Source organism: Saccopteryx leptura, chromosome 4 (assembly GCF_036850995.1).
Source record: "Saccopteryx leptura isolate mSacLep1 chromosome 4, mSacLep1_pri_phased_curated, whole genome shotgun sequence".
Classification (NCBI taxonomy): Eukaryota; Metazoa; Chordata; class Mammalia; order Chiroptera; family Emballonuridae; genus Saccopteryx; species Saccopteryx leptura.
In genome coordinates this window covers 157,712,232-157,725,064 of record NC_089506.1, presented here as the reverse complement: position 1 = coordinate 157,725,064, position 12,833 = coordinate 157,712,232, and the positions used below count along the sequence as shown (strand labels likewise).

The window sequence follows — 12,833 nt, the reverse complement described above, 5'->3', positions numbered from 1 at the left end:
AAAATAAATAAATAAAGAATAAAATCCAGAATATAGAGAAACTGGTGACCAGTGATTGTTACTACTGATCTTTATAAAAATATCTTCCTAGTGAGCTTTTGATAAATCAATCTGATAAAACCTAGTAGTATAAATATTGCATGTAATTAAAGATGGACTCAAATGCTGATAAGGAGATAGTTAGCACCCTCTTAAGGAAGCTGAAGAGCCTAGTTAGAATAGTGCCTCAAAGGAAAACTCTAATTCAATCTGGAGATTGGCTGAGATAGCAGCCAGTAACAAAGTAAGGATTTTCTAATAGAGAGTTTCTGTTCATTTCATTAAAAAATGAGATGCTAACATATTCAATGGGCTTTATATGTGGGGCTGAGAAGGGTATATAGGAAGTATATATAGCAGTTAGGTGAGAAAATTTAATGAGACATATATTTGTAAGTAATCTACTGACCAAAATGTCCTGAACATTGCATTTCCTGCGGCTTGACTAAATTGACAGGCTTTTTCTTACTTTAAGATTCCTTACCCATTTATTTTTTTGTGTTGGCTTTAGGAAACTTGAATTTGTAAATTCTCCTTGCCCTTTTGAGATACAAATCTTTAAAAAAGCCTCTTGACAGTTTTACAATCAAGAATGTCTTTCTTAGGAACCTAGAAAGCCAAATGTTGGAAGCACGAATAAATTTAGAGGGAGATTGTACCCATTTCTCCAGTATTTATGGGAGAGGAAGAGCTTAACTCTGATGGAACCAAGTTGCAAAATTATCTCTCATTTTCAACATGTGATTTATTTTTTTCTTTGGATCAAGCCAATTAGAGAATAGATGGCCTGAGTTGCCTCAACAGCCTCCTGACTTGTCATTTCCAGCTAGCTCCCCACAGTGCTTAACAACCCTTTTGCTCTCTGAGTGGAGTTGAGTTTAAATTTAGTTTTGGCCTCTCCATTATTATTGTAGCCTTGAACAAAGTCTTCCTTGTCTCCTTTATTTTGCCTAGATTTTTTTAATTTGATACTGCCTACATATAAAACTTAAATCACGAGTAGTTATACCTAAGGAAGAGATCAGAATGTGAAGAGGAGAAAGAAAAAAGGAGAGAGAACTACAACTAAATAGAGGAGAAAAAGCAAATGAAGAAATAGAGGATACATATTTATCCTTAGAGAAGCCAAGGTGAGACAGTGATTCTTTTCATAGGTTGTTTTACAGACTATTTTGGGAAAGGCTGCCTTGAATGCTATTAAAATTTACCTTCCAGTTAATGTAAATCAATAGATGGTTGTATACAAACAGAATTATTTTGCTTTTCTGTGAAATTAATTTTACTAAATTATATTGAAGTGTGATGCCACTAGTCTACATTAAAAGACATTACAAGAAAGATGTATGATATACTTTGCAGGTTTAATGAAAAGATATTGTAAAAAAGAGTTCACTACTATATACCAGAGGTCCTGTTACATTACTCCTTGAGAACCTGGTAGAGGAAATTTCCCTCTAGTCCCATTGCAATAACAATAAGTTTGCCTCTCTCCTGAGTGACATTTTTGGCACATTTATAGCAAGTATATGGAATTTCATAGTATAAAATGTGAAACAATAAAATTGTAGTGTGACTTTATTTTCCTAACTTGTTTCCCTCATCTCCTCAAGTTGATTTTGTCTTTTTATTGCATGTATGTTTATATACAACCTTATCTTTTCAATGGAAACAAGCTAAAATCTATATTAGTAAAAATTAATTTTGTGAATTCATTCAATAGGACATTCTGCTACTACTAGCTGTTTTATCTGGGGCAAATTTCTTTATATATATAATAATAATTATTATTTTTTAAGTGAGAAGAGGGGAGATAGAAAGACAGACTCCTGCATTCACCCCAACTGGGATCCACCCAGTAACCCCCGTCTGGGGCCAAGGATCGGACCAATTGAGCCACAGTCTGTGAGAGAGGAACAAAGAGAGAAGGGGGGAGGGAGGAAAAGAGAAGCAGAGGGTTGCTACTCATGTGTGCCCGGACCAGGGATCAAACCAGACATCTGCATGCCAGGATGATGTTCTGTCCACTGAGCCAACCGGCCAGGGCTCCTTGATCATTCTTAGCCTCTGTATCCTTATCTGCAAAATGAGAATAATTTCTCCCTCAGAGTGAGTGTAGATTGAATGAATGAACAAATCTAAACCTTTCAGTTCAAGAGTGTTCAGTTAGACTGGATTAGTAGTTTACATGTGGAGAATAAAGTGGGAAAAAAGAAATACTGAAGATAACTAAGTTGAGGAAAATGATGGAACCAGAATTCAGTACAAGACATGGTAGTCTGAAGCTCTGCTCTTAATTAATCATCATGTGGTTAATCTTCGGACTGGCAGAGGGTCTCCTTCTGAGTTTAGAACAGAATCACTTGTGGAACTTTCTAACAGATATTTCAGCCACTCCCTATGCCAAAATAACAAAATTCTTGAGTGTGGGACCAGCACATGTATACTTTAAATTTTTTTCTATAGACTAGGAACCATCACATTTACTGCAGAAAAGAAGTCTTTTGCTCTTAAACATGTCTAAAGAGTCTCTGGTCCTGCCAACAGTTTCAGATCTCCAGATATAATTTGTTTTTCATACTATGTACATCATAAAGAAGTTAAAAGTAAATAAAGCTGTACACAGATATCCAGAAGGGGTGCTTTTGCTAGGAATAATAAATACTGTAACAGATACTCACTCAGGAGCAATAGCAGCAGACCCCTGTGGATGTGAGAAATAAACTTGATTAATCCACCCGGTCTGTTTTCCATGGCGAGTCAGAGAAGACAAAACAGAAAACAAAACCTATTGAGTATTGTGAAATAAAATTCACGTATCTTAAAAATAAATTAAAATCTATTAGAAAGGACAAAATAAAGATTTGGGATGGTTACTTTTGTAACCAATCTTGCCATATTCCAAGAAAAAAGAAATTACCAGCAGAAATGCCCAGTCTGTCTTTTCTGAAAGATGGTACCTATTTATTTCACCTTAGATCTTAGATTCATTAACTCCATAGCTCCTCGGTATATAGCAGATATGATACTCCAGGGGCAACTAATCAAAGGTCACATGTTTGTTGCTTGAAAATCTATAGGCTTCCTAGGCCTCCCTGACTATATTGGCACTAGTCCATCTATAATTTAGTTGGTTTGTCCAGAAAGTTATTGGTCCAAAAGTTACTGGTTTCTAATAGCTGGAAAATGGTGCTGAGGGTCTAGTCAGGATAAGGTTCAAAGACGTGTTTTTTAGGGAGGCTGGGTAGGAGACACAACCCAACTGCAAAAGGGAGGGGCTCTGTTCTAGTTTAGGAAAGTATGAATAGTAATAATAGATTCAGTGGGAAAATGTATAGAACAAAAGGATAATAGTTTGAAAAGTCTGAAGTTTAAAAATTGCCATCTTTCCGGTTTTGGAGATAAAGGACTAAAAACAAAAAACAAAACAACAGCTTGAGCTGTGCTCTATATCAAGAATTTTCTTCAGACAAGAGGGTGAGCAGAGCCAAGGATAAAATGACCTCCTTATCCCTTTTAGGTAATAACAATAGGTGTGAGCTCAGGTTTCCCTTAAAAGGACCCCACAGATTAACCCTTTGAGTAGTGAGTTTTTTTCATGTTCACTGACCCCCAGGAGTGAGTTTTTTCCCTTTCAAAAAATGAAATTAGTTCCAGTTCGTTTTATTAACTTAAAGTTATGTTTGTTTGAAAATCAATTTATGGAAACAAAAAGAATATACATTTGCCTTTTTAAATTTTTGCCTTACACATTTTTAAAATAAAAATTTTTGTACAATTGTACTCTGGTCAAAGGTTAAGAGAAATAACTCTCAAAGCTGTTTGGTTTAGCTTGCTTCAAATGCCTATTTGAGAGAAACTACCCGAGTAGTTCCGCCTTGTTCCTGGTGATGTGGCACATATATTTTAGAGCAAGATGCAAAAATAGAGCCAGAATTTTCCCACGGAACATGTAACATTGCTGCTTTCCCAACTAGCCAGACATCATAATTTGGGGGGGCGGCCCCTCCCCTCATTTCTTTCCTTAAAAGTATACCTAGGGGTGGGATTCAGCCAGTTCATACCAGTTCAGCAGAACTGATACCTGATTTTTTGATTTTGGCAACCAGTTGTTAAAATGACACTTGTAATCAGTGTTCTCTCGAAGGTGGGCTCCTGGGCAGCTGCCCATTGAAGAAATCACAAATTTACATTCCTTACTTTTTTAATGCTCATCTGTGCAACAGAGTGTTCTAAGTACCTGTAGTAATGTTTCTGTCCAAAGATGAAAAAAATTGCAAGTGAGGATGCCAATCAAGAAGCAATATGGAAATATCTTAAATAATATGCTGCTCACAAAAATTAGAGGATATTTCAAAAATGAATATGAAGTTATAAAATATGCACTAATTTTTGTGAGCACTATAAGTTTTATTTCATATTTTTCATTCATATTTCAAAACTCTTATAATCTAGTTTTATTTACTTCATTTATTATTCTTATTTAAGTATTAAATGCATGAAATAATAAACTACCGTTTGGTGTATCTTTTTTTACACTTAAAATGGTCACTAGAGCAGAGAACCAGTTGCTAAATTACTTGAATCCCACCACTGCCTATACCTCTTATCTTGTAACATGATATTGGCATGGGCAGGCAAAGTATATTGAAAACTGTGACTTTAAAATATTCAACTTCTGATATAGGGACTGATACGGAAAAATCAAGGGAAATATCAAATATCTTTTTTTTTACAGAGACAGAGAGAGAGTCAGATAGAGGGATAGATAGGGACAGACAGACAGGAACAGAGAGAGATGAGAAGCATCAATCATCAGTTTTTTGTTGCGACACCTTAGTTGTTCATTGATTGCTTTCTCATATGTGCCATGACTGTGGCCTTCAGCAGACTGAGTAACCCCTTGCTTGAGCCAGTGAACTTGGGTCCAAGCTGGTGAGCTTTTTGCTCAAGCCAGATGAACCCGCGCTCAAGCTGGCAACCTTGGGTCTCAAACGTGGGTCCTTTCTCATCCCAGTCCGACGCTCTATCCACTGTGCCACCACCTGGTCAGGCATCAAATATCTCTCTTAATAAAGCAAACATAGCATCTGTACTGGGGTTAATTTCTGCTTGATTCATGTAAGTCACTGAAGGTAAAGCTGTTTAAGAAGGCTGTCCTTGAGTGGTGGGGTGGCCAGAAGAGTCTTCAGGGAGCTGGGTATTCTAGTCACCTGTTTATGGAATGGACTATTTCACTAAGCTCATTCCTTCAATCTTTCTACCTGCTACCATGAAAAAAACAAGCTACCTTTCCTTTATTGCTTCACTTAGAAAAGGGGAAATCTGGTAAAGCTATACTTATAAGTGAAAATAAATAACATTAAAATTAAAGTAGCAAAAAAAAATATTTTAGAGAGAGGATAAGTGACAAAAGGTAATAATAGGTTATGTCCTAGGTGAGATAACTAAACCCCAAACCAGCTAGGAGTTGACAGGTGGCTGCTGAGCACCCACCCAGCTCAAGGGTTTATTTTCACAGTAGAGGTTACCTACCTACTGACTAAGAGAGATTAGGATGAAAGAAGCAACTTGCTTTTCTAGCTCCACACAGGGGTTGGTCAGAAACTTCCAGGTCAAGGGTAGGTTATCTATAATTACTTCAAACCTATCCTTCCTTTCCATTTCCTTGACTGCTGAGTTGGAACGCAATGACACTAGTGGCCACTGACCTCTAATTTCTAGGTTAGGCTCTTGCCAAAAATACAGCCAAAAAAGGGTACAAAATAGGAAAGGGAAATAATAACATGTTTTCATAACATCTAAGATATCGCCAGCTATTTTATAATGTACACAGAGCTTTGCAGGTGAAAATCCAAACCATTTCATTAGCATGTTTGTAGGTGAAAATCCTAACCATTTCATCAATATGTCTAACAAAGCTAAAATTTGGCATGCTATTTGATACTTTATTCCAAGTATGGCTTGTTCTGTTGATGATTATAATAGATTTGCAGCTCAGGAATGACTATATGAAAGTAATGAATTAAAAGTATTTTCAACAAACATGATAGAATTTCCATTTAAAGTTGAAAAATATTTTCTGTAAAGTAGTCACCTAGAGAAATTGCACTAGAGAAATTGTATACTTCAAATAAAGTTGCTATTAGTACTTAAAACATTTTGGTAACATCCCCTTTAAAACCAACTTAAAATAATTTATGAAAATTATCATTAATTTATCTTAATAATTAGAACTTTTATTCTCCAGTGAATTTAATTCTTACCTACATTTAGTTTTAATATAAAAGTTAGTTTGTAAATAATGGCAGTTATTAAATGAATAATATGAATGAACACTATTTCTAAGATACTATAGTTTACAGTTTTCAAATATCACAAAATGGTAGGTATGGGGCTACATTTAATCCAAAAATATGTTCCAATGACATTTTAAAATGAGCAAATTTCATATAAGAAATCTGGAATCTTGGCTTCTCTTGAAAATTAAAACTGAAAGATTTAGCAACAATAGGCAAGCATTTCCTCTTAGTAACTATTAGTGGGAGCTGAACAGAGGTTGTTCCTTTTTTAAGAGAAAATGCATTTTTGCTTTAATCCCTGCTTACACAATATATACAAATACACTGACATCAAGGGATTGACTCATGGTGGTATGCTAGTTAGTGTATAGGTAAAACTAAGTTGGCATTTTGGGTGGCTAAATCTCCAACTTATTTCATTGCTAGAGGATTGCCTATCCTTGCTTTGTGGAACTCTGAAGTGCCCTTAAGGTTTGTTCTGACCAATAAAATATAGCTGTAAATGAAACAAATGACTTTAGGGCAGAAACTTATAAAGGAGCATGTATTTCACCATGTCTGGCCATTTAGCTATGAGGAAATATTCCAGGCAGAGGCCACCAGCCTTGGCCTTGGAGAAAAAAACAAAGAGCAGAATCACAGTCCATACAATGGGCAGTGCAAGTGAGACATAAATCTATGTTGTAACCCACTGTGATTTGGGGACCACCTCTTACAACCATATGTTCCTGACTGACACACACATTTAAATTACCTCCCTGGCTCTTGTAAAGCAACCGAGTTTGTGACTCATGCTTTTCCTATAAGTTCTCCTCTGATTTTTAGAATGTGAAAAAACTGAAGTTCAATAAGGTTGAATAATTTGTTCAGAGATAATGAAGTCAGTTTTTGCATCCAGGTTTGTCTGACTCCAAAGTCTATGTACTTACTTTAATTTCTTATTCTCCTAGTAGGACTAAACTGTGTGTGCCATTATACCTATTTATCTTAATATTATTTATAAAGAATGGCTTTGAAATTCACTGGTTTCTCAAATATCTAATGAAAGTAGATATTTTAATTCAATAAGAAATTTCCTAAAATATAATAACCCTTTTCTGACAGATTTTTCTAGAAATCATATAAAATACATATGTTAACATATAATTCAAGATTCTGGGTTTATTTTGTAAACACATTCTTTCTATATCACTTAAAATATTTTGAAATCATATTTATTGTTTTGAATACAACTCAGATATTAATATTTAAAAGACCCAAATGCAAGTAATAAATTTGGATTCTTTTCCCCACAAAAATGGGAAATACAACTTGATAAATAAGTTTTAAAATTATTTTTACACACTAGTTACTTGTTGGAATTTACAGTCCCAGGAAAAAAAATTAACCAGCAAAAAACCAAACAAACAAAAAATATCTGATTAGTATACAAAACAGTTTACAATAATATGGTAAGCAGGAACAAAAACTGATCAGAAAACACCCTGCTTTAAAGTTAATTTTCAAACAGATTTCTATTATAGTACAGTTGATTCCAAATAACTCTAAGCGCATTAACAGCATTTCTATATATACAACCACATAGCAAAATGATACAGTATTTATTGCAATAACAAATTAAAATTGTCATAATATACATAACATAAATACCCCCCCATTGATAAAGTGGCTTCTTATTCCTTAAACAGAAAAATTCTGCTCTTCATTGTAGAAAGATGAAATCTTCCCCTCAAAAGGCACATTCTTATCTGCAAGAAAATAAAATATTATAAATAGTCATTGTGGAATAAATTTAAATATATTTAAGAATATCTCCAAATATTTGAAGTGGTGGGAATTACAGTGAATGCAACAAATGGAATAAATGATGACTTTGTCTATATTATTTATATCAGATACTATTTTTTTAATTATAATTATAAATTTTTTCAAAGGGATTTGATATGTAACTAGTATGGTAATTAAACACTAGTTCATAGTCTTACCAAGTTATATCCTCATATAATATTCATATATGACTGACTTAAGTATACATTATAGTTATTTGTTTCTATAATTCTTGTAAATGCAATTCTCAACTGATCCTTTTTCTAAACCTTTAGAAACAAGAATTTATTGAAGCTACAGGTCTGGAAGTCACTCTTATTAAATAAAAAATTGCTTCTAATATTTACAACACAGTAACAGAATTCATCCATACATAAGATAAGGTTTTGCATAAACATACATAATAGGGCAAGTTTGTTCATATTCTTACTCTATTGACTAGTTTATAGTAATATGAGGTTATATTTTCATTACACACATTTTTATAAATCTAATTATATACCAGGCTTTATTGTTGCTTAATCCAAATCATAGCTTTTAAGAAATTTCTGCAAATAAGAGCCACTACAACCAAAAGCATTTAGTGAAACTAAAAGACTAGCCAAAGGTATGCAAATTTAACTAACAATAAATTTTCCTTTATGGTCACCATTAACATTTAGAACTTCATGGAAGATATGTATGAGAATGAGTAATACTCTTTCCAACTTGCTGTTTACTCAAATCTTTAGTAAGCCATCTTTAATAAATCTCTAGGGTGTTATAGGCTAATGAGATTCTAATATATTTTAATTTAGAGCTAAATTTAAGCTTTTTCAAAAAGATGCTAAAGGTTAACAAAAAAACAATGTAATACGTAGTCCTCCGGTTAAATAAATAAAGGTGCAAATCTCCACAGAACTTAGATCAACTTGGAATGAAAGAATGGGGAAAAAAGAGTGTAGAGAATCTTTAATTAATGATGTTTATTTATTTATTTTTTAAGTGAGGGCGGGGATATAGTGAAACAGACTCCCACATGTGCCCTGACCAGGATCTACCCAGCAACCCTCGTCTGGGGTCGATACTCAAATCAACCAAGCTACTGGCTGTGAGAAGGGAAGAGAGAGACAAGGCGGAGGGTGGAAGAGAAGCAAGTAGTCACTTCTCATGTGCCCTGACTGGGGATTGACCCAAGACATCTATCTGCAAGCAGGGCTGATGCTCTATCCACTGAGCCAACCGGCCAGGGCCTTAATGAAGTTTAAATCTTGAAATGACAATAGTTAAACTGAAAATAACTACTGAAATTGACAAGTTCAAGTTGTACTACATTAAAAATTAAGGTGTAAAAAAATTAAGAATGTTAACTCCTTGCTCAACCACATTCTCTGACAGTGATATGTAGGACCGGTACAAACAAATCTACTTTAAATGTATAGTCACAATGAAAACAGACCATGCCTTGAGATCAGACAATAGCATTACTAATCAGAATTTGATGTTACATAGTATTTGTTAAAAATAAAATACAAATGATTCATATTCCTAACTAATAAACACACCGTGATGTCTAATTATTAATGGAGCAAGGCAAATTTTCTTCTAAGGCTCAATGTCTACAGAAAAAGTAAACCATACCAAAAACCTAAATGAAAGTTTTCTTTATTACCTGTTTTGATGACAAAGACAGCACAGTTCCCTTTAAGTGGATCAAATACATCTGAATAACCTTAGTGTTTATTCTGATAATGTTATGTTCCACATTAAAAATAGTGTCTTAGAAATTAAAACTATTATCAAATTAATAAGTGTAAATAAGATCTTTTTTATGAGGGTTTCTGGTTAAATATTTAAATTGAATCTGCTTTCTGATTCTGATATGCTAACATTTTATGGTCAACTAACATTGAGTACAAATGTAATAAACCCATACAAGATGATATTAAATTTAATGAAGCAGAAGAGAAATAGCTAAAAAGCAAATGTAGGGGGTTTTTAAATTACAAACTTGGCAAAAATTATTAGAATAGCCTGGAAGTAATAGAATTAACTAGCTTTTAGATGTAGCTACCAAGATTGTCAAAATCCCTTTTAGTCCACATCAATATAAAATAATAATTTTACTGTTCAGTAGAAGTCAAATAAAATCGCAAGAAGACATTTACCCATTTCTTGTTTTGTATATAAAGCACTATTTTAAACTTATTTTTGAAGCTGATTATGAGTTTTTGTTTCCAATATTTTTGAATTATACTAAACATAAAAATATGTTGTTGTACTTGAGGAAAATAAGGTAATATTTTTGTCAGTATATGTTCTTAGATTCCTCATCAATTTTTTATCTGAGAGGCTGAAATATTCTGTACAATGAAGAATTGATTTTGTTTTTTAGTTTTGTACAATAATTCCTTTGTGCAAAATGTTTCTGTAACTAAAGAAATACCTCTAATGTACAAATATCTCTAATGTACAAAATTAATATATCATAGCAAATTTAAGATGTTACATTAATCAAGCAACTCAAGATATTTTTCTTCATACCGACAAGTTTTCCCAATTTGACTGTATTAGCCTCAATGCTTAAAAATTACTAGATATAGTGGTAATGGTGGTTAATACCTTAATATCCATTCAATTGCAAAAGATAATTCTGAGCTAATTATGGTACTTGGAATTTTTCTTCCCAGGGTTTGGTTTAGAAATGATCACATGACCAACATAAGGAAAAACAAAAATCACAGGAAGCAAGTCATTTCTAGGAAACAACTCCATTAAGGTCCTGTCTGGGTTGTTTAGTTGGTTAAAGTAGCATCCCAATATGCCAAAGTTGTGGGTTTGATCCCTGGCCAGGGCACAAACAACAATCAACCAATGAATGCATAAAGAAGTAGAACAAATTAATGTTTCTCTCTCTCTCTCCCTTCCTCCTTTTCTAAAAAAAAATCAATCAATAAATAAAATTAAAACAAAAACTCTGTTAAGAGTTTCTGGGGAAATCTGAAGAGCTAGTCCCTAATTTCCACTGAAAGTTAGCATTCTGGGTGTGATTATAGGAACTAAAGGCATTATTCTATTATCAGCTGAAAAATGAAGCCAACACATGAAAATGGACAGAAACAAAGGGAACATTGAGAATCAAAGGAATCACTTAGAAAAGAGGTCAGAGCTCAGAGATACTATGCTTGGAGTCAGCCCTATCTATGGTATCTTTATATGAAATAATAAATTCCCCTTAGAAAATTTAGATAAAACCAAATATTAGCAGTTTTATATTGTTCAACCTAAAATAAAGAAACACTAAAAATAATTACCTCAAATCCTAACTATCAACTACAATCATTATTAAATTTTTCCATATTAAAAGTCACATTAAAAACATCCCTCTCAGAAGAAGCTAACAACAAAAGCATAATTTTATACTGTGATAAAATTATAAGCAAGGAAACCCATTTACCTCTCTGGAAATGACTTGCTTCCTGTTATTTTGTGGATAGAATTTTAAAAATGAAGAGGAACTAATTTTAGAAAGCACTTAAACAATGAAGGCAACATCAGTAAGAGATGACCCAACGAGAATTACCAGCAGTAAATACTGTAGAACAATATGATTCTGCACTGCAATTGGCAAGGCAGGCAAAACAAAAGATATTACTCATTTTTAGGTTCTTCATTTCAAAATGAGTAATAGCAAGTGCTGGTATAAATAACAAAATGAATAGAATTTATAATTATTCTCTTCATAGGTATAAAGCAAATAAGTATTAGATAAATGGAATAATACTGCAGCAGCAAGAGGAGTCTTTTAAACTCTCTGAGCCTCAGTTTTCTTATCTTTAAAATGAAAGTAACATAACTGTCTTGTGAGACTGTCTTGATTTCATGTAGTACCTGTAAGAAGCCTACCACAGTGTTTGGCATATCTTGCATTAAAGTAGGTGTTTATTAACAAGTAACTATTAAAATCACCCTTATTGTAGCACTGGCAGGTTGTCTCAGTGGTAGAGCATGAGCCCAGTGTATGGATGTTCTGGTTCGATTCCCGGTCAGGTCACACAGGAGAAGCACCCAATCTGCTTCTCTATCCTTTCCCTTCTTGCTTCTCTCTCTCTCCCTCCACTTCCCCTCCTTCAGCCATGGCTCGATTGAAGCGAGTTGACCCTGGGCACTAAGGATGGCTCCATGGCCTCTGCCTGAGGCACTAAGAAGAGCTCAGTTGCTAAGCAACAGAGCAATGCCCTAGATGGGCAGAGCATCACCCCTTAGTGGGTTTGCCAGGTGAATCCCAGTCAAGATGCATGCAGGAGTCTGTCTCTGCTTCCCCTTCTCTCACTGAATTAAAAAAAAAATTACCCCGATTGTAGTTCTATTACCCCACTTTGTCCAGGCTTCTCCCTGGGCTCAGTAACATGACCCCTGATTTATCCCTCCTAAAGACATTCTACCAATATCACCTATTTATATGGCTGTTTTTAGAAGCCCTGGTCAAAGTCCTCTTTCAGGGCTCAAAGAAACCTGATAATACAGTCTCCAAATAAGTACTGAGTTTTTGCCTTTATTGGGAGAAACAAATGGCATTATACATGATTATCATGTATTAAGATAAGTCACAATAAACTCTGTATGCATCTTTCCCACAAGATAAATTTGAACTGTTAAATAAATTGATGGTGCCTACCTGGCTGTGGT

At 34.1% G+C, this 12,833-nt stretch overlaps 1 protein-coding gene across 1 annotated transcript in view; it reads right to left on the bottom strand.

Annotated features, from left to right (window-relative positions):
* Window positions 1–6,326: 6,326 nt before the first annotated feature.
* The window catches only part of FAM174A (family with sequence similarity 174 member A), a 31,121-nt gene continuing 24,614 nt past the window's right edge, over window positions 6,327–12,833 (bottom strand). The window contains exon 3 of the mRNA XM_066381902.1: window positions 6,327–8,086. Coding sequence (XP_066237999.1) covers window positions 8,083–8,086 — 4 coding nt within the window. The 3' untranslated portion in view covers window positions 6,327–8,082. The remainder of the gene's footprint in view (window positions 8,087–12,833) is intronic.